Source organism: Colias eurytheme, chromosome 17, assembly GCF_061535395.1.
Source record: "Colias eurytheme isolate Ceu_HAF_F1 chromosome 17, ilColEury1 Martin Lab GWU primary, whole genome shotgun sequence".
Taxonomy (NCBI): domain Eukaryota; kingdom Metazoa; phylum Arthropoda; class Insecta; order Lepidoptera; family Pieridae; genus Colias; species Colias eurytheme.
The window spans coordinates 1,404,241-1,428,276 of record NC_142996.1 but is presented as its reverse complement, the minus strand read 5'-3'; the positions used below and the strand labels follow the sequence as shown (position 1 = coordinate 1,428,276).

General features: G+C 35.4%; 1 protein-coding gene across 3 annotated transcripts in view; it reads left to right on the top strand.

The window, feature by feature from the left end:
• Positions 1 to 24,036, top strand: part of Pten (phosphatase and tensin-like protein) — a 44,635-nt gene that overhangs the window by 10,382 nt on the left and 10,217 nt on the right. For all 3 annotated transcript variants that reach the window (XM_090112028.1, XM_090112030.1, XM_090112029.1), the window contains exons 2-4: positions 9,553 to 9,725; positions 21,029 to 21,170; positions 23,835 to 23,933. In XM_090112028.1, the coding sequence (XP_089968154.1) occupies positions 9,553 to 9,725; positions 21,029 to 21,170; positions 23,835 to 23,933 (414 nt within the window). The remainder of the gene's footprint in view (positions 1 to 9,552; positions 9,726 to 21,028; positions 21,171 to 23,834; positions 23,934 to 24,036) is intronic.

Here is a 24,036-nt window from a genome sequence, read left to right as displayed (position 1 = left end):
ACTTTAAACATAATAAGTAATTCAAGTTCAACTTATGCAATTCGCGGGCTAAAAGTCGGTAGTAACATCCAACGCGGAATAAATGATCCAAGCCGAATGTACGGGCCAGTGGCAACGCACTTAAAGCTTCGCTTAGCTCAAGGTCGCCGCACAATAGTGAAATGAAACTCGCGTGGCAACAGCGATGATTTACATAGTGCGCAAACGTGTTCTTAATTAACTTTTGGGCCGCGCGCGCACTGCGGCGGACGTGTGCGGTAGGGCTGCCACGCGTTTGAAATAAAGAGATGTAGTATGTATAGGGCAATAGTGGAATATTCTTACCATATTAGTAGTTATCATGGCTCCGAAATCTTCGTCAATGGCTGGAGAAGAGCACTAAATCATTGTTCAGAACAGCGATTTCCAAAATTGAAATAGCCCTATTGATCGCCAACCTCCTCAGGAGAAGGCACAGAAGAATATTAGTATCTAGTTAGAATAGTTTTGTACACGATTTCACGTACAGATTGTTGTGGGTGTTTCATTATACTGTATAATACTTAAAGGACGTGTTGCTTAGAATAAATCAATTATGTTGTAGAGCTCATTGTAGGTACATCACCTGCATACGTACCTTTATGTAATAACTGTTTCAAATTGCATTAGTTGCAATCATAGAGATAATATGTAATATGTAACATATTATCTCTATGGTTGCAATTTAGAATATTGTTTATGTTTAAGCGTGTTATACTATATTGTTTTTTGTTTCTTATACCTTGTAATTTTCGAGAGGCAGTATTATTTTATGGAAGTTTTGGCAACCCTAATTGTTCCGTACGATTTGGTCGCTAGTTGGAGTGTAGGTACCTATAGCTTAAAATAGGAATGGAGTTTTTTACGCATAGTACGCTTTCTTCTAATTTTGGGTTGCGAACGCGGCGTGGTAGCGATCTACGATTTGACTTTGACCAATGGTTCGGATACAGCGTTTGTATAAAGCTCTACGGCTTGTTAATTTAGACGCACTGCTATTTTTTTATGGTGATTTTAAATTTTATTGCTTTAGATTTTAGAATATATAGTTTGAAACCGGTATCGTAAAATTAAAATTGTCATGAGTTAATGCTTATTAAGGTGCGAGTTTTATCAATTTTTCTGATACATTAGTTGATTATAAATGATCGCTTATCGTGTGAATGCAATTCATTTAATTTTCGCGAAATAAATGAATTAAAGCACAAAATCTAATCGAAGCTTATCTCGCCTTAGTTATTAATTGAATGCAGGTTTAATTTCAATGTTTTATCAGCTGTTCAGGTGTATTGATGAGAATTTTCATTTTAATTAATATAAAACCCAATTGATTATTCAGGGTTCAATTATTACGGATAGTTTTAACAATGATGTAGAAAGATGAGTATTTTGGATTACGAGATGAGCGTCACGTATTACGATGATTCATGCTTTTTAGAGTTTTTAGTAAATGAGCCAAAGATGTTCTTTATCAGAGAATAGTTGACATAACGACAAGAAACATCTGTTAATTGTGGATGCATTGATGAGAGTTCGAATTTTGAAGGTCAGCAGCACCCTCAAAATTCCTTCCTTTACCTAATGAACACCATAGTATAATAAAAAAAATTATATTGGAATGCATAGGGGTTTATATCCATTAAAAAGTGTTTTAAAATTTTAAATAGATATGTGATGCTTTTGAATACAATTTTCTTTAAAATAATCGCACGCCTTTTCGCCCTAGCAACAACGCCTCTGCTAAGCGACTCGCAAACAAGTCGCAATGCGTTAATTTGTTCTAATTCTTTCCATGAAACGGTCTAAAGGCACATGATACATATTATATTTTTATTTATATCGTCCTAGCACTCTGAAGTAAATAACTAATAACATGTATGCTAGTGGTGACCCCCAAGGTAAACTATTGCACTCGAGGATAACTTTTATCGAAGAATTTTTGAAATTGCTCCCTTAGTTCCCGAGATTATCACGTTCTAACAATCTCTTCAGCTTTATATTATTAGTATAGGTATTTAAAACTAGTCTGTTCGAAGCCTAACAATATCTAGAGTCAGCAAAAGCCTTAACGGTTATCTTATAGAATGGTTCTCAACACTCCTCATGGCAAACCTATCGATGACCTAGCAGATTAATATTATTAAATGAGGGCGGAACTATGCAGTCAAGGATTTCCAGATGTATTTATAAAGCTTTGTAAATGTAATCATAACGTTACATTTATTGAAATTTATAATTGTCATCATATGTTAATGGAGTGTTCAATTGTAATTACATGGTCATCGTATTTATTATTTATTTATATACAATCTGCTTTAGCGGGATTATATATTTTTAGATAGACATAATTTCATTGTGAATTTTAAACCATCGTCGGACAATTAAGTTTTATGCAAGTCTGTCCATCAATTCAGGAACTTTCGTACAAATAGAAGCTCGACTAATGAATCCAATATAATCAAGGTATTATTAAAGAATATAGGTACAACAAAGATAGTACTTTGTCCCTTAATGGCTTACTAGTCTCTCCTTATGGCCCTGACATCGATTATTCTAGATTAATGTAATAAATTATTGAAATAAAATAAATAAATAAGAATTAGGAAGGTTGTAAAGTATTTAATCCGTGATTTATTCATTAGTAATTATTCTTAAACCCGACACGGAAATTTAAGTAATTAAGCCGAGCGTGATCACGATTTTGTTTTAAGAAAATACTTCTTAGTATTAAATCTTGTTAAAGATACCATTTATATGCATATTTCAATTCATGTGTGGAAATTTGAATTTGAAAATAAATTGAAGTCGTCCTTGATGCAAGCAGACAATACAAAGTGCATGCGCATCGTCACGGCCTACAGTTAGTTAGTCAAATAAAAATGCAAAATGCTAGTAAATTATTATAAATGTACGATGCATGCATGAAACTAAATATTCATGATTCTCGCACGGGCTCGTTGCGGAGTTTGGCACGAATACATTTTAATATTTTAACCAAATTTAAACATCTAAAATTAATGCACTTTTCGGTCTCTGCCAACTCCGCCGTTTCTACTCTGTTGGTTTTCCGCTGATTTTTATCGGCGAAAAGTGAAATAAGTCATTGTTTTTTGAAACACGTTGGTTGCTACGGTCGGTGCTGTAGGTATTTTTCTTTTATTCTCGCCAAAGTTATTCAGACTCGCAAATGCAAAAATGAATTTTATTGTTTAATCTTTACTTGGTATGTTTTTAAGTTTTTAAGGATTTGACGCATTTGGTGCACTTCTCAACTTGTACACCATGCTCAAATGGTGAACTTAGCAACTTGTACACTTCTCAAATGACTCTTATATTATTCTTCTCAGACACGCTCTGTGATTCCACATACTGCACCTGCTGCTGGTTAATGCAAATACACCCAAGTTATTGAAAGGGCTGAAATCTGTGGTTTTTAACCGACTTCATTTTATATCGTATACGTAATCGATTTAATGGTTTTCGTAATTAATACGATTGTTTATGAGAGCACATTGCGTCTCGCAGAAACCAAATCGATTTTTATTTAAAGACAAAATTTCTTCATAATATCTCCAAATTTGGAACAATTTATTTTATTGAACGGCTAATATAGGACTTGATCGAAATCACGTATGTACAATAATAATTATTGTTGTTATACGTATCTCATTCCGTGGTACCCACTGTATTTGGATTTTGGGGACGCGCGAAAAATAAAAATAAATCAAATTCCGACTCGCTGCGTTCGTTCCCAATCTTATAATTGTCGCAAGGAGCTTACGTGCGATCTTTTAACCCACATTGTGAATAGGCAATAACTTACTCGATATCTGGGTCACCTGTGGTGATTCATGAGTGTGCATCGTACGTGCACAGAGCGTAATGGATAATCCCTTTTTTCACGATGACTTATGCCGCGTTTTGATTTACGCCTTCGTGAGTTGGTGAACTGTGGCGGGTATTAATAATTGGAGGGCTAATTGATGTAGTAGCTAGTGTTCGTTGTGCCATTGGTTTTGTTTTCGATCGTGATTGTTAGAAAATTATGGGGAGAATAGTTTTTTACGTTGGTCAAGATGCAGTAGTACCGAAATACAATACAATACGATATTATATACCTAACTCAGATAAAAGATGTCTGATCTTGAATGAAAAAGAATGACAGTAGAAGGCGCACATGTATCGATGCACGTTATTGGCATCCGAATTAAAGGAAGTGAGGGTATCCTCACGTTGCAAAAGCACATTAAAACGGTAGAACAATTCGGAACGTTATTTATTGAATACACTCAACAAATAAGGGCAGATGTTCACATGCTCACAGCACGGCAGTACACCGTTCGTTCGCGTCGCCAAGTGGAAACTCGCGTTTATTGTAATTGGATCGGCTAGGTTGTTGCACCGTTTATCTGTTGACGTCGAGACGTGTCTTTAAAGCTTATTAAACGATGCCCTTTTGTTTTAATGCTTTTACGCTTCTGTTAATTCGATACGTGTGTAGCGTAATCGCTGATGTGTCTTTTATGTAATGGGGGTGTTATGTGCGACTTATTTTGTCTTTTATTGAACGATGTTCTGAAATCGATGTTCTGCGTACATGTTGCAATGTTGTAGACTGTAGTTGCTATGTTTTGTTCGTTCGCGGTGATGTATTTGTAAATGTATAAATTATAAAAAGAACAGATTTATATCTGTTATTTATATAGATTTATATATGTTTAACAAATTACAGAGAATGTAAGGATATGGGTAGGTGGACAGTACACTGGTACCTATAACTAAGTGAATTTTCACTTCCGGTTCTATTGCAATAGTTATTATAAATTAAATAATAGTTAGGCACTTATGTATTGAAGGAAGTCCTTTGTTGCGATACGTAGATTATATCTTTTCCCCGTCATACTGTGAAAACGGATTCTGTCAATCAAGTTTGCACGAGAGAGCGATAAGTGTACCTTTTCATGGAACACGAGTCGCCGTATGACTGATCGAAATATCGACTTCAATTTCACATCTCGATTTCATAATATCCGCTCTTAAACAAAACGTGAGTAATGTGACGTCACGCGTCCCCGAATCGCTCCCACCGGTGAAATTTTTATCAGGCATTGTAAAATTAGAATAAATTGTATGATTTTTATGTGACACTGCTCCCCCATAAAGTTGTCAAAGCGTAAATAATGCAGGAATTTTCAAGTTTTACGACTCGACCGCACGAGGTAGCCGAGGGTGTGATCAGATTTGAGCGTAGCCGTTGTTCGACGCACTTCAATATTGTTAACGTTGACCCGCTCGACTTTGATTCGAATTAATTTCGCGAGTGAGAGTAGCGGTTGGACCTGTTTATAAATTATTGTGTCCATTTTATTATCTGAAATAAACTATTTTTAGACTAGAAACATTAGCAATTAATAGTTATTCATTGTTGACGCTTTCACTTTCTCCACATAAAAAACAATATTAACTTTTTAAACTTTAAAATCTGACGATTTTTTTAAATTAATATCCTGAACGTAAAAGACATTTAAATATAAATTGCTTCAAATTGAAACGAAACTTTCAAGTTGATGCTTAGTCCGCTAATTGATTCTATACCAATTGGAGAGGGAAGTTTGTAATTAAATATTAAATTGTTCGATTCGGTGACTTTGAGTATCGAATCATTGCAGACGAGGAAGCTGCTGACTTGTCTATTAGATAGTTAGTATTGCAAGATTGTCGTCTACCTTTTGGTTCGATAGAGCGTTATGTGCGCGCACCTTAACATCGTGCCGGCCGTCTATGCAGTCTGTATGGCTAATTGAGAATTTGGTTTTGTACACACGTCGGTGTTGCAACCGCTATCTGAATAGTTAGTACGCGTCGAGGTTGTCGTGCTCACATTATGCGGTTGGCCAGCTGTTTACGGGTCTAGGCGAAATAATGAGTTAAACTTTGTTGTGTCTTATGGGTGAAGCGGCGGCCTTTAATTACAGCCTTCTAGAAGGTTCCATGATGGGTGACTGGCGAGAGAAGTTGACTTTAATTTATACTTCAACTCCAAACATAAATGTTATAACATTTATAAACCAAACAGCAAACGATCTGGCCAACACCGATGTTGCTGGAATTCTCATAAAAATAAATAATGTCGTAGACGTACTAAATACTAATATCATCCATTTGGAAATCTATCTTATTTACACTGCAGTCGTTTTCGCAATTAATCCTACCAATTCTAATTCAACACATTTTAGAATTGAGATATTTACCCCACATTTAACACCAAATGACTCAATTTCAAGTCAAGCTACCCATCTGAGAAACTGGTCCATACCGACAAATATTTACCCATACCATCAATCAGACTGCATACTGTTTTATAACTCATTATAGCTTAAAAAACGGGAATTCTAATCAACATACAAAAATACGCACACAGGTGTTTAGATAGATATAGCAGCATCGGCAGCATCGGACACAAACCGATCCGAGGGACAATACCATCAAACCGGTCACCATTAACTTTGAACTCGTGTTGACATCTCATCGCCAGACGAAACTGTTAATTTCACAATGATCCTAGACGCCATTAACATAGAAAAACCTCGGTTGCGACACGGAACGTGGTATTAAATATTCATATTCGGTTCGCGTGCGAATCGAGAACACTTGGATGTCTTAATTGTTTGACAGATTTGAAGCTGCTGCGATAGGAAAGAAAGTTTTTAATGTAGTTATAGATTAACACATTTATTAAAAGGAGTGGGATATAATGGTAAATAGCAAATTGTATGTAGCTGAAGATTGTTGTTAGTCATGTATGCAAAAGTAACTACTTAATCTAAATCGTTATTGTAGTACAATTATGTATTGGCGAATTATGCACCAGTGTGTATTAGAGATAGACTACAGGCCCATGTTGAAAAAATTATGGGTCATTTGACCCACCACCTGACCTATCTAGAATGATATAAGAGCATAAAATAATAAGATTCAGCACTATGACGTCACTCGTAAGCTGTCCACCTGAGTGCAGATGAGAATTCGAAAGTTCAGGTAGAGATTTTCTCCCCTTGTCTCCATGATTTTTGTACGGCGTTGCGGAATAATGGCTTAAAAGCAGTATAGAAATAGTATGACACAGATGCCGTACAAAAATGGTGGTCCACAAAGTCGGAATTTATTTTTATTTTTCGACAGTTGCCGGGGTAAATTTGGTCATTTGATTTTGTACGGCATCTGTGTCGGCATCTGTCTTATCGTTCTAGATAGGTCACCTGGTGGGTCAAATGACCCATAATTTTTTCAACACGGGCCTGTAGTCTAAGAGTAAGTTAAAGTTGGCAATAAATTAAAATATTTGTTGATTCTAACTTATAAAGTGTCTGCAGGTCTGTCCAACTTCGTATTATCTTATTAACACTTTATATAGAGGTAAAGTTTGTAAGTTTGTACATAAAAGATGTTGATGGTTATCTGTAATCTGGCTGGGTCGTTTTTTAAATATTTTTTCGTAAGTATATTACGTAAAATACATTTAGCTGCTTTGGTGCATACCAGTCATGCATTGGAAGTCACGAGTGTATGCTATTCATAAAAAAGGTAGCGAATAAAATATAGCCCTTCGTCTCATTTACGTGCATATAACATGATGAACTATGACAAAAGACGTAGGTGTAGGTTCGAATCCCGTCTCGTGATCTTTTTTTTTTCTATTCTTTAAAAATCTCATTTAAAACGCATTTGAATGCTCTAAAACTAAATATCATATGACGAACTATTTTACGAACACTTTATTATTAACTTGACTTTTGTTTGAAACCAACGATGATTATTTTGTAGCATATAAAAACTGCAACTTAATTAACAGCCCAGTTACATAATAGGTGAAATTAATGATTTAAGTAAAATCGTTGTAAATTCTTCAATTTCTAAGCGTAGGTTTCGTTTAATTAACGACGGCAGAGACGGCTGCGGCGGGCCAATCGCAATCTGCAGTGGGGTAATAGATGTGTAAGAGAGAATTTGTAACATTACGAGACGCGAGATGTTAAAAGTGTAGTCGTCTCGGGATTCGAGGATTGGGTAACACGCGAAAAACGTTTCCTGATTGTTGTGAAATGTATTATTTTTTATATTTTGAGATTGAGTTCCCCGACAGATTATACATACATAGACATGCATACATGAGATTCAGATACATCTTTTTCATACTTCAATATTCTGTCTTTAATTATTAAAATCTTGAGAAAAAGGCAGGAAAGACAACCTGACTAATATTAAGCTTACTGTAAATAATTTTAATTAAGCAGATTTCAGAAAAACTTCATTTCCTTTCATCCTTACATTCAAATACCTAAAATAATACAATATAGAGGGTCATTGTATTGCCACAGTCAATATTATAGTTAGCATCACAGAAATAGGCAATAAAAATAAGCATTACTTATATCGGTAAATTTAGTGTTAGGGTAAAACCTAACTAGCACATACATGATATATTTTAACCGACACACGAACCCCAACAATGTAAATAATCAATGATTTCGCACTCAAATCCTAATTTCACAGAGTCACGAGCGTTCCGCAATTTGCGTAAATATGTGTAATAATTATATATATGCATAATTCCAGTTAGGGTTGCCAAAGCTTAGTTTAGGAAAATGTACCTACATTAAGAGAAAAGTATGAAATTGTTTATTTTTATCGTCTACGTTATTTAGGTAAATAAGATCACGTAAATATGATTTATTCAAACAAAACACCTATATTTTGTTGAAATTGTGGACTTATCTTATAATTCTCAATTCGAAACATTGGCTATTTCATATTTGTATGAATTAAATTATTTTTTTTTCCATTTTAATCTATGAATCCTGAAACTAATATTAACAATTCAATTCACGTTCTGATCTATTTCTGTCTGCTTTAAAGCCATTTGGTGTTTTTAAAATTTCAAAATGCATTTCAAAAAAACTTTTGACAACCTTAATTGCACCTTTTCGACAAAACCTCGCGTCCCAAAAGTTTATTTTTATGTATAGGACAAATGAGTTAAACATAGCTACAGTTAAAGTTTTATCATCAATGAAATAAATTTACTGATAAAGTTTAATTGGTAATTTTTATGTTACTTACTTATGCAATTATATAATTTGCACAACCGTCTATAAATGGTTCTTACCTCCTTATTTTAAACAGATAAAATTTATGTGTCTATCCAAGGACGAACTTTTTACACACACACAAAAATAACTTGGCTTTTTATTATATTTCTTGCTAATATAATATTAAAGATTCATCAAAATTGTTAAATAGAAACCTAGGTTGTAGATTTTTTACTTAGCCCCTAGTTATTTTTAGCGCAGTTTCTTTTTACTTATTAATTTGAATAAACTACGCTGATATGGACATAAAATTAATGGTACTGCCTCTTTACAAATTTACCTTATCTTTTGTATTTAAATTTACATTAACGTCCTGTAATTATGAGCTACATAAAATATTGTTCATACGTGTGTTCACCAATACCTCCTTAACGAGCGTACACAGATATCACGGACAGGCTAATAGCGATGGGGTTTCCCGCGGAGAAGCTGGAGGGCGTGTACAGGAACCACATAGACGAGGTGTACAGATTCCTGGAGCAGATGCACAAGGACCACTACAAGATATACAACCTGTGCTCGGAGCGGTCGTACGACGTGACCAAGTTTCATCAGAGGGTGAGTACTGTGTAATATACTTTATTTTGTCTAAATTTGTGTGAAGATCTAGCTTACCAGCTAGCAAAAACCTCGGTCTGGGAGGACATAGAAGGCTCATGGTCATGACTTACAATAAAATTGATCTAATAGATGTGAAATACCTACATGAGTATTGAGTTGTGCCTAATACCCTACGAATGCTTGTCGCGTGGAAAGTAGATTGCGAATAAGATCAAGTTTGATTCAATATAGCGGTAGATACAATTTTCACCGCTTCTATGAATATTGGTTAAGTAGAAAATTTGATTTGGTACGTGTGCGCACTCACGACAAAGAAATACCAGGATAATCAAGTATGTAATATATTATTTTATGTCAGGCACCCTATATTTGAGTATTTCTGATGTAGTACTTTCAAAAATTGTTGTCTATGCAAACAACAATATGCTCTTTTGGCATGTTGTAATTTCAAGTTTCAGTTTAATTTAGTAGGTAGACATGTTTGGACGTCACGGGTTACTACGTGCAAAAATAATCTAACGATTTCTTATCTAGTATACATTTACTATTCTCAAAGCAGGAAAAATTTTCAGACACAATTATTTTAATAGTAATTATAACTACAGCTGTCGTAATAACTTTATAATTCCTTAACGAGATTTAAATTACCCCTTTATTAGATTGGTTCAGTTTGATATTACAATTTACAACATTCTGATTCTACTATATTTGGTGATATTGTACTACAAAATCTTGGTTTCTCCTTAGATATTTTCTTGAATAGCTGATAGTCATGACTCATGACTGGAAAAATGTCTACTGGACACATAGTTTGATGTAATTTAATAGGTCCTATAGTTTTTGCTAAACTTCTAACTAACAAGTAAGTGTCATGGCAAGTTTAACGGTAGAGGTTAAAAAATACTTAACGGATGCCGTGGAGTACAGTTAAATAATGCACATAAAGCTTTGACGCAATCGGGAATACGCGATACGGGATATCGTTTATGGTTACGCCTCCAATCCTGGCTTTCACGAGTAATTGAAGAGAAAAATATACTATTCTCTTTGTTTATTTTGTACGTACGTACACTTGAAGAAAATCCCCTCGTTCAGTTAATTGATTGCTTCCAAAAATAAAACACGAATTAGTCTGGCATGCAATGATATCTATTGTTGGTCAAACGGCGAATTTTACTTCCAATTAAGTGACGTCGGGTGACTTCCTATAGCGATAAAAAATGCATAAAACCAAAATGCCATTTCATCTGTTGCCATGCGGATGACGCGGAGCTATCGAGTCACGATCGTTTTGTTAATAGAAATTTGAAAAATATCCTCGTTCGTGTGCCGTTTATAGGTATAATTTATCGGCAAGATGCATTGGGTAATTTATTATGTTCAGTGGGTGTTTTTCCACTAGACGTTGGTGATACGGCAGCCGCGATGGCGCGATGTTTCAGTGCTAATATGACGTATTAGAAGTGTGAGTCAAAATGCATCTTATTTCAGTGAAGACGCGTTGCATGATGCATCTTGCGCGGTTGGGGAAAATTGTAGAGATATGTTTCGAAGAGAAGATCAAGGTCGTTTTATAACGCTCCTGAACTGAAATGAACTATTGTATATAATCTCTACGTACATAAAATTATACATTTTTAAGTCAAAAGGACAAAATTGGTGAATAGAATTTTGTTGACTCACGGTGCGCCCTGAGATATATTTCAAATATTCATATTATGGTGAAAGAAGCCATTTATTAATTAAAAAAATCCTTTCTATCCAATGTTGCGTGCGCAATATATTTTTTATCATATATTTTAAATTTTTATAATTAATGCCCATAATACAGTCATGTCGTGTCGTTGGCATCTAGTTGAAAACCGCCCAATGTCTTTCAAAGGTCCTTTACATAAGGTTGCATAATGAGGTTCGTAATAAAGTTTATTTTTTTGCCCGTGCCATAACACACGTACGCATTTGACGTATTAACATATAATACAACTGTATTGTGAGTCAGAAAGTCAGACTAGACCGTTCGTACGGAAAAGTGACTGTCTATAAAACAATGGGAGTAAATGTATTCTGCGTGTGTTTTGCGCGTGTATCGACTCGTATGACACGGTTGGAAGAAATTATTGTTTACTGGAATAGTGTAAAAGAAGTCTTTTCAAAGATATTTTTGTCAATCTTTGGTAGATACAAGTGGTCACTTTCGCATTTACAACATTAATGCAAACTCGTCGTCCGTGACATTGTTCCAGAGTTAATGAGTACTGTTAAAGAGTTTCTCTGTCTCTGAATTATTTCCTGTATTTCCATCTAATTCTGCTCAGATATTGTGCGGTTATACCCAAACATATTTATAAACGTTTACATCAATGAGATTTCATAGAAACGTCGAATTCCCTAAAAGTTTATCTGCCACGGAAACACCGAATAGGGAAAAAAGATTTTCCCGTACATAAAACAAACTAAATAAATTATATTACGTGTTAGTAATTTTGTGTAAATTGAGGATAACTTAAATGATATATTTGAAGTATCCGTAAATAATGAATTAGCGATTTTTCAAGATACTATGAACAAAATCCTAATTTTCAAGTCTCAGATCACACTTCCCTTTATTTCCACAGTATAGGTATGTTCAGTAAACTTTGTTCTGTAATCTAAAATGCGCTAGGTGACACTTGCTTCGGAAGATCCATTTGGTCATCTTATTATTTAGAGGAAAGAGGTGAATTTTGTTTGACGTGAATCCGCAAATGAAATCATTGGTTTGTATCACAGACTTAAGAACTAGGATGGTGAAGACGGGAAGGAAAATGAAGGGATCGTGGTTTCCTTATATGGTTATGTTCCTTGCTCTTGTTTCCTTTTAGTTTTTAATATTAAAATATATTGGCTAGAATGCAATTCGATTTCTGTACCAACAATGTAGAAAATATTAGTACTACCTTAACATAGGTATTACAGAAACAAAGAAAATTGATCCATCATCAAATATGACAATAAAATGCATAGATACAACTCAAGAAAATAAAGCCAACAGTCGTACAGTCCGTCCGTCTATTGATCGAGCTCAGAGAATTGAACAGCGTGACAACATTTATATGGCCACTTGTGTATGCAACATTGTAACATTGTCGGACATGACACGCACCGCCCGTCGCGTACCTGGAAAATAACTAAACTATAAGTGATTGCAGTAATTGCACCTTGATTGCGTCAAGTTTAAGTTAATTATTTGTATTATATGTGTGTCCACGTGCACTGCGAAATGTATGTCCTTAGATGTGCCCTTGTGATGATAATCACAAGGTATCCGTATTTCTTATTGATCATCTAAGATCTTAAATCTTGAGCCCATTTTCCTACATTTATCGTCGAATTAGTAAGTATCGTTGCATCATCTTTAAACAAAATTTTAATAATGGTTTTAATTCTTCTCCATTGACGATTTACGTCAATAGAGAAGAATAAAACCATTATTGCTGTCCTAATGGTCTTTTATAAGTTCAATAGATATACGCGAATTATATAACGAATAACGATCGTCCTGACATTCTCACGATCTTTCGCACATAATAGCATTGTTAGGATTTCGAATATCTCTCGAGACGTTTCAGGAAGCAGTGCTAACACTTAACGGTAGCCAGTTTTCAGAACAATCGAAGCATATTCACGATCGAAAGATAAGCCATGCCATATGCCATAATCCAGCTATGAATGGGAACGTCAATGACCTTATTGTAGCAAATGTCATTTGAAAAATACGATTTACTGCTATCCTTTACGCATATTAATTATTATTATTTGGCCTGGTTCTTACATCAAATTAAATGGCAACGTTAATGCTTAAATTTTGATTGGAAGTAGCAGCTATGACATAACAATATGGTGCTAAGTGAATCCAATTGTTATTTGGATCGCATAGCTGTCGCCTAACATCAGCGGTTGCAGGAGAAAGCGCAGACACGATGTCGCTCCGCTTGCCCTTCCTATGTGATAAGGACGATTGCTTATCAGCGCTTAGGGCGACTGTGGTGGCGCGTTCGCTGATATGTGCAAGATATTTTGATCTTTGATAGTTGATGTGTTATGGTTATATGTAAGCGTAAATAGAGTATTGTGAAGTGTATGGAAGCTGGAATAAAATGCAATTTTCCTGTTGAAAATCTATGAATTAACGATATCCCAGTAGGAACCGTTAACACAGTTGAAACCTATTCGTTAACCGTAAAAAATAGTTAAATTGTGCCTCCTAAACATAGGAAACATAAAGCCGTGTTCAAATTAATTTTAACCTAATATCTATTGAGTCCCCGCACTGTACGTATACTTCGCTAATGTTACCTCGACCAAACCGCAGCTTTTGATAAGCCAGCTGAATAACCGTCCTTAGTTTCCGCGAAATACGACCTCCTTACGCGGAATTATGATATTGGCGTTATGTCTGTTTAAACATATATTAATATTTGTTTACAAATATCGCCCGTATCGCAGTGTATCTTAGATACTGACGTTACTGCAGTGTGACTATAAATAATTATCGTATTAAGTAACCCCTCGAGCAAGGATACTACTGTATTTAAGTCTTTGTGTAGTTATCTAATCTGTGCTGATATATTTGTGTTTCGAGATGAAATAAGCCGTTTAGAACACGAGACATTGATATTGCAAACTAATATATTATTGGCTAAATTGACCATTGTTTGAACACTTGGTAGATCTTAGTAACTATTAGGTAATGGTTATACAATAATTGCTTTAATTGTGAATGTACGACAATATGTAGATGTGAAATGATATCGAACCAATATGCAAAATACGCACAATTAATTCTGTACCTTTATGCCTAAACATCTAATGGTAGTGCAGGTCAAAAGATTTACACTACTTCATAAAGTGGGTTGCTATCTTTCAAACTTTGACCTATAAAGAAGATATTCTCATAGCAAAAAACTAGGACACGGCAAATCCTCTGCGTCGATGGTGATATTTCGTAAAATGGAGCATCAATCAAGCGTCGATCCTGCGCTGCGTCACGGTCTTGTGTCGCGAAATTTCACCGATAAGCCCAAGATACATTATCGTACACTTTGGTGATAGTGCATCGTGCCATATTGTCATATCACGGGTCCAATGCAGCGACCGTTCGAGAGACAATCGAGGAATTGCGATTATCGGCGATAAAGGCACTTGCGACTATCTATTCGAGTTAGCTCCTTGTAAAATGGCTTTTACATTTCGCTCCACGTTTTGTCTTTTTTGCTCTTGGCTTCTGTAGTGAACTTTTTCCCCGGTCAACTGCATAAGGACACGACCGTCGAAGTATTTGCAGTTACTATTTTTAGCAAGCCAATATTTGGCGATATGTTCGTCAAGTTATGAAATGGATAAATAATTACGTATGTTTGACAATATCTGAAATAATCCGCTTAACAAACATTATTAAATGACCGTTTTGTTACTGCGAGGAAGATAGTTTAATAATAGTTATCTAAGTTGTTTCTGGAAAGCAAGGTTCTCAGAAATATTAGTCACACCGCTACACGAGTTCTTGCTGGGCTTTCTCGGTAGAGGCAATCTTTCCAACCGGTGATAGATTGTTAAATAGTTCGAATGCGCTTATAAAATTGTTCTCAGTTTAACGATTATACTCCGTGTAAGTTGCAATATCTATCCCTCCCGACGTAAGTGTTCGGTCAATAAATTTTGCGGTCTATGCTACATGTCCATTTTAAAATAAACCGCACCGAGAACGGACGGATGAATAATTATTACCGTTCGCGCTTAATCAAGCGTTATCAATAATCGATAATTTAATTGCTTTAATGTCTAGTTTCAAAGTCCGATAGTATTATCACCGCGCCGCTATATCCCGTTTGCGTAGACGAGTTAACCTTTAGGATCAAAGTTGGATTCAGGAGTTTATAGCGCTGAAATTCCTGCGATTCAGGTAGCTCCGAGAGCTTTTGTGCTAAACAAAATTGTAGGAATTAAAGACTTCAATTTCGATTTTATTAGAAATTATTTTCCTTTGTAGTGTAATTGTTGATGACGTAATGTAAAATCTAGAATGATTAGTACAAAGTTTAGAGTAATTAATTTTCCTTAATTATTTTCATTATAATTTCTAAGGACACAGTAATTATGCAATAGTAGTGATGGTACTGTGAGATAACATAAAAAGGTTATTATTGCTGTTTAAACGTGGATTGATCCCCTCCAACAGGAGAATTACAAGAGTAATCCCTTTTAATGTTAATACAGGATGTTTGTTTGTAAAATGAGTAGAAATAAATAAATTTACTCTGATAAGCGTATACTTACGATTATCACATGGACAAGTGTCTTTTGTTGTTAACATCATACATTTTCATTCAATTAATTTTAACTGTGACATTTTAAACAAATTTTAGAAATGAAATAATAATTTCTAAAATGTTTTGTTTTAGTTTCAAATTCTTTGATAAGTATGATTTGCAATTTCATATTATGGTCTTAATCAGTAAAAACTAAAAAGCATAGACTTTCTTTTGTCATTCGCAGAAAAATCACGCTATCCTCGCTCACGATGTACAGTGGATCAGCCAGTTATCTATTCTATCTATAAAACATAAGTAAATTAGAATATCACGCTCTTCAGGTCATTAACAACCGAAAACCTTTTAACCTTAGCGCGACGCTCCTAATGAAGTAATAATTGAATGGACGGAATCTTACCGAGTAATTACGGCACTATAGACTATAGTACAGTATAGTTGTAGATAAAGCCTCTGCGAATCAATCTCGGAAGCCCCGCGAAGGCGACAACGCTAAATGAAATTAGATTTGAAACGTATGGTAATGTTTTATTTTTATGTGTCGCGGGTTGCCAGGGTGTGAATTATGTAACTTATGTGGTTCTATGTATTCTTGCAGAGAGTAGAGCAGTGGTGGCTCAGTGGTGAGACCTTGGACTTCGAATCGATAAGTCCGGGGTTCGAGACCAGGCGAGCGCGCAGGAAATAAATTGATTTTTCAATTTATCTGCGCATGTTGTAACATCACCATGCTCGAACGGTGAAGGAAAACATCGTGAGGAAACCGACATGTCGAAGAATCAAAAGTTCGACGACATGTGTCATCCGCCAACCCGCACTTGGCCAGCGTGGTGGATTATGGCCTGTACCCTCATAGGAGGCCCGTGTCCCAGCAGTGGGAACGTATATGAGCTGATGATGATGATGATGTATTCTTGTATAAGGTGATCCTATTGAGATAGTTTTTCTAATAAATATGATTTTTTATGTTGACGGTTTGATCGCTTTCTTTATATAGCAGTTGAGCGTTTCAGAGTACTGGTAAAAGGTGTTATATCTGAGACAGAATTAAGTAGAAATAAGGTTGTAAGGGTTGTCAGTAATTTAACTGAAAGAAAATTCTAAACTTTAAAGTATTGAAATAGTTGGGAAATTTTTATCGATAAATGTCATGAGGTTTTCCACAAATGCTCTACCCCTTGAATCAACTTAATTAAAATATGATTTTACTTTAAGTACAGTTATTAAAGAGAAATATTTAAAGTGCCGTTTTGAATATCTTTATAGAGGTACTTTTATCAAGACGGATTTATCCGGGCCATTCGACCGATAGGCGGTTCCGTTTTCTCAGATAAAAGCTATCTTTAGCCATCTTAATCGCACTGAAATCTAAAATATTATCCTAATGTACCTCAAATAATTGTCTAGTATAAGATTTATTCGAAGAAAATGTAAATTTAAATCAAACAAATTAAATGGCTGTTAGACAATTGGGTAGATTCAAAGGTTTATACAGCACAAAGGGAAATATGAATAAGCTCTTTGTATCTTTTTAGCTAGCGCAGCGCTCTAAACTATGTTTATTGTTATACGTAACGAAAAATCATAGGTAATGGTTTTTCTTTAAGATTTTTCTTTATAATCGAAACCAATAGCTTTATGTTATCCTTTTCACCTCAGATTCAAAATTAATAACAATTCTTTATCTCGAAATCTTTCCTTAATGAAATAATCAAAGAGATAGAAGCTAGCTTTGAAGTTAACATCGAACCCAACAAATGAGACTTAACTACATAACCCTCCTTTTCGCGCAGTCGGGGTAAAAACTCAATATCTTCTCTGCATTTTCTCACAATTGCATTTCCCTCATCTCAAACAGCTGCAAGTCAACAATGTCATAATGTAGACCTTGAAATGTCTAAGCGTTTTAACGCAAAGGGCTGGAGGGGGCTTGTTAGGTTATCCACCTGTGAAGGGCCATCGCTGTCTGAGGGCGCAATATTATACTTGCATAATGTTTTAGCCCCCTTGCGGTAGTGGTTTACAATGCTTCGGAGTGGTGTAAGTGTGCATTGGTTTTTGAATACCACAAGTGTAATGGGTTTAATCTATGTAATCTCCTATAGATGTGTAATGTGAAAGACTTGTTAGGTCTGCTAAATGTGCATAAAAGTCTTGATTTCTTGAATGAGAAGTTATGGTTGGAGTGGGAGAAACGGAACCTTTGTTTGCAGTTATTTTAGCTTTGAGGAGGGTAGAATAGAAGTACTTTTGCGGTTTTGATAGTTTTGAGTAGTACATCATAGAAGGGTAATGGAGTAATATGAAACAATATAACAACTTCATGGTAAACATTCATCCATTCGAAAAAGCTTTCTCGTTTACAGAAGTGTTGAATAGGAAAATTCAAAATATACGATATTATGAACAGACACCATTTTTACTGTACAGAGATAAATGAAATATCAAAATATAAGAACCAGCAATGTCGCTTTTATAATATGCACAATGCTCATACGTAACCAATTGTAACAAATGCATGAGAACGTTGATTATCCTCTCATAAAATGAACGCTAAATGATAAAACAGGTCCAGTCCTGGTGCTTTCGTAAGAGAGATTGTAGAAAAAAATATCTTCCGGTTTTTTGTCGCAGCGATTTGGGATGGCTCAGGTAAAAACGGGTACCTTTCCTTTTTATCTTTTATGTTTTTTGGTCCTGTAGTTTGGGCACGGCGATCATTGGACGCTGGATGTTTTTGTTAAATGTATCGCTCGGACCTTGGAGAATTTGTTATTGTGTAGAGATTGTACTAAATTTCGCACTCCCTTGCCCTTTTAATTGGTTCGCTTAAAATTTATCCTACTCGGAGGTCTCAATACTGAAATACGAGGTATGGTACACAGTACATATTTTGGTTTGGTAGAGCATAAATTATTAATGTACGTAGTTGTGTTTATTCTTCTCTGCAATAGTGAAAATTAATAAGCATGAATCAGTTGGAGAAAACGCAACATCTGGGCATATCAAGGCTGATATATTGTAAATACACGTCCGTTTAAGTCACATGAAATAAAACTAGCTTTTTTTTGGTCGTGGTTTGTTCCGCCGTCTCACTGCCATTGCTCAACCGTTACAGCTTTTGTTCTCAATGATTTTCTTTTTGCTCGACCCCCTAGGGTCAATAGCGTGATGGTATTTATCCTATACTTTATTTATCATACAATCTTGGATGATAAAATAGAAAAGTATTTTTCTGAATACGATTGGAATTTAGTATTTACGAGCTAGCGCGATATAACAATATAAAACAATAAGCTTTATTATGATACATGATTTTAGTATGATTTGAGCTATGTTATGTATAAAGAATTTTCGATCAAATCGAATATTCGACCCGACTAGGTAGTAGGTAGTTGTAGAGATGCCAAACCGTTGAAGCGAAGGAATTCTCCAGCTTCGTGCATGACGAGATTGAATGCAATTAGTAAAGCACTGCATCCGTGGACGACGTCGTCGCCGGTGCGTCCACGGTGACGTCACACGACCCGACCGTGACCGCGAACGCCGTTTGTGGAGATTTTATGAAATCACGCCCACGGGACTCGGACAGGGGCCATGGGTTTACATAAGTACTATACACTGTTTGACTTGCCTGATGGGATACTTAAAAGAATCTTGAAAGCTTGGAAGTTTTGTAATTTTTGAAGTGAAACTTCTTTATCGGGGTTGGACAAAAATTTAGTGTAACGTTTTTTTTCCCATGATAAAATGGCCACGTAATATGTATTTTTGTCACAGGAAAACATGTGAAATGCATACCCCGTGTCCCACATTACGTTATAAGTCTTCACTCTATGATTCACAATTAAATATACTTACCTTGTGACCTTTAAGCTATTAGTACGGTAAATGAATATCCACATAATTATACCATAGCCTTGTGGAGAAATTTAGATTAACTATTCAGTAACAATGTTCCTTTCTTTTTTTCTTTGGTATTTATCGAATTATATCGCATTGCTGCGCTAATAAAATGGCAAACTTTAACGGCACAAATAAATTAATGCTGTTAAATTCATAATTATAAGAAAAAATATTATACCAATTACGATGATGGAGTACAAAACTAAAAATAATTATATTCGAGTTGCATTATTTCAATAATCGGCTGAGTAAACACAGAGGTAACTAAACTATGTGCACACGTGCATGTAGTTTCATATAGACTTTCCTCTTCACTTGGACGTAATTAGTATTCCCCTACTTAGCGCAATTTTCGCGTGAACACACCGATGACATAAACTGCCAGACGCCTTGATGACGTCCAAAGTACGCGCTCGCGCAACTTTGTATGAGCTTATATCCTTAACAAATAAAGGTGACTTATAGCGGATGTTCGCTCTCCCTTGACACCCATATGACCATATTACACAATGTAACAGACCGCAGACTTCCACGCAGGATTCAAAAGGCAATTTCTGCTAACGGGCGCGTTAGCGGTAACCGCATTCGCACGTCCGACGGTCTGGCGGTTTGGGTTGCACGATAGCTTATTGGCGGGTATCGATGATTTGTGGTTATGTATGGTCTGGAGGTGCTAATTTTCTAGACAGATCTTACGTTATTATCACTGTATAGATCGATGACAGTTTAACTACGCGTACAATTTACCGACGACTGAGGAACTATATTAGCATCGTAATTTTGTGCGCAGACTAGGAAGAGTATTCTTATGCAGGTGCGAAATGCGTGTTATCAGATGCTGGTATGATGATGTTTAGTTTGTACTAACACTTTAAGTTACAAATATCTAAACCTAGCACTAATTTAAGTTATATATACTTTGTATTGTTACTTAATGGTGGAACTGCATTTTAGAATATTTGATTACAAACTAGTGAAGCGAATGTAGTTTCCTTTAATGATCGCTTCTATATTTTATTTTAATTTTATCCAATTTGCAGTGTTCCATCAAATGATAGCTAATAACGAACCGCTCCAAATTTCCAGGTGGTTCGATACGCGTTCGAAGATCACACGCCGCCGAACATCGAGCTGATCCAGCCGTTCTGTGAAGACGTGCACTCGTGGCTCAACGCCGACTCGCGGAACGTGGCCGCCGTGCACTGCAAGGCGGGCAAGGGCAGGACAGGTAGGGATAACTGCGTGGAATTGGTGTAGCTAGATAGAATATTCCTATATCCTCCTGGATAGAGCAAAGGAAGACGTTTGTTGAATTGTGTAGTTAATGTTGTAATTATTTTTAGAAAAGAGGATTTGTTTGTACTCTGAACATGTCATCCCCATAGGAACAACTTAAACTTAGCTTTAAATTAACACTAGTTTGAAGATAAATGCAGAACATGGTCTTTGCAGCATGAATAGATTAAAAAGAGACACCAGGCGTGAGGCGATAGTAACGTAGAGACAAAAAAATATATGCTATTTAAAGTTCCTTTTAATAGCATAACATAAAATGTATCCTTTAAAGCCTATTCATCGAAATAGAGATTGGATATAGCAATCTGCACTAAAGCCAACAAGATGAATCCCTCTTACAAAGCATTGCAACGTGAAATATAAATTTTTCGCGAGCCACTCTCGTGCAGGTGTATACAATCAACGTCTGAATAGATAAGAGCGAATTTTCAATTTCCCCACATTTCACCTTTGTTGTTCGCATGCGGGCGCGAAATTAACTATTTCATTCATTTCCTGGGATCATTCTGCTCGAGTATTACAAGTTATTAAGTAGATTGTGGATGGTTTAATTCTGTTGCTCTTTTGTATAGTTTGGACGAATGCGTTATGTAAAGTATTGGACGTTGTTGACTTTTGTTTGCTAATGGGAGTTGAGCTTGTTTTGGTCAAATTAGGCCAAGCTTTGTCCTATCTTTTAAACTTCTTGTTTAAAGGTTAATTATAACGATGCGGTGTTATAAAAAGACACGTAAATAAAGCAGAAACATGCGAAATTTTCACCTGATATTCAACCCGGTAAACGATCAATCTTTTCAAAAGATCACAGAATACCCATTGTATCGTTAAAGTCATTGTAGCTCATATTAAAACAACTCTGCATTTACCGTCTTTGTTAGCAGCAAAGTATTAGCATATCTGTTCATAGCTGACAAGATGCTAGACACCGATATTTAACACGTGTAGACTTTAGCACAAGCCAGTCTCATAAATATTAAACCATATTCGAGCCAGATAATACTTTGGGGTCTCATTCCCGATATTTATCGGAGATTGCGTACCGGGCATAATAGTTCGCGCGGCGTTTGGCAACAAAGGTTAAGGCTAAATTATACGTGAACGTATTGCGTCTCCTTTGAACCGAGAGCTATTGTGGTGCAGACAAAAAGGACCCCAAATTCGGGGGGCGTAATTGCGAAATTTCTTTACGACGCATAATTGGCCGAATAACCGCCGCGGTGGCGACTTTTGCGGTCGTAAATTTTGAAAAAAAGGGACTCATTGTGCTCGCAGTTTTTGCCCTCAGGGGATAAAGGAGCGTGTAGCTATTCGGGATGAAAGGCGCAGAAAGGGTGAACGTTTACGGGATATTTTACGGGGTTTTTTTAGGGGCGTTAATGTACAGCAGTTTGGGTTTAGCGAGTGTTTTTATTAATGGTCTTTGTGTGGAAAATTTAAAGAAAATTATATTTTTGAATGACCGTTTACAGTACTTTTGCACAGGACCGGTAATTTTAAGTACAATAACCACGCAACAAAATTTTATTGTTGGTAAATTTTCTCTGAATTTAAAGAATAATGAGTAGAGTAAATAAATTATAGTAATACTACGTTGAATACTACATTCATAATATTACTATAACAATTTGATAATGGATAGAAGTACATACTATTCGCAAGAAATAAAAGAAAAATAGTTTTTGATACAATTATTTAAATATACAATGAAATAATTATTTCATACACTACCTAAATAACTTTTATTAGGTCAGTTAAAATTAATTTATTCAGTTGATACTATCTAACATAATTATTACACTTGTATCAACAAAAAAATCTTAATGAACTTCAGTCTACAATAAATAATTGAATTAATCGAAACCGGAGTGTCTGTATGCAAACTGTTGCAGTTATAAATTATTTATGCTTCAACAATTAACATTAAGATTACGGTTTTTTATATCTGCTGTTAATTATTCCCTTTTTTATTAGTCGAAAATAGTAATTTTTATTACGTGGTTTTAAATATGTGTGTTATTCTAATTGCTGTTTTATTTTCAATATGAAATAGTAAAGAAATACAAGTACACATAAGATCAGTTTCATATTCGTGAAATATATTAAGATATATATATTTTCCTAAATAAACTAGAGATAAATAATGAGAAAACTTACAATCTTATATATAAAAATGAATCGCAAAATGTGTTGGTAAGCGCATAACTCGAGAACGGCTGAACCGATTTCGATAATTCTTTTTTTATTATATTCCTTAAGTAAGAGGATGGTTTTTATGTAGAGAAAACGTAAACATGTACCACGGGCGAAGCCGGGGCGGACCGCTAGTATAAGATAATTTTAAAGAGTGAAAAATAATAAAAGAAAAATCCATACTTAATATTATAAATGCGAAAGTAACTCTGTCTGTCTGTCTGTTACTCAATCACGCCTTAACTACTGAACCAATTTGCATGAAATTTGGTAAGTATAGAGATATTTTGATACCCGAGAAAGGACATAGGATAGGTTTTATCCCGGAAATCCTACGGGAACGGGTTTTTCTTTGAAAAAGCCGCGGGCGGAAAGCTAGTATTTATATAAAATAAAAACTTTTCAGGCACAATGGTATGCTGTTACTTATTGTACAGCGGGCAGAAGGCGACGGCTGACGAGGCGCTCAAATTCTACGGCACTAAGCGGACACACGACGAGAAAGGTGGGTTTTCAACCGACTTCAAAGAAATGAGGATATTATCAAGCCAATGTTAAACTTATGTTAAGTAGGTAGTAGTTGATTTCATAATGCCCGGTTTACACGT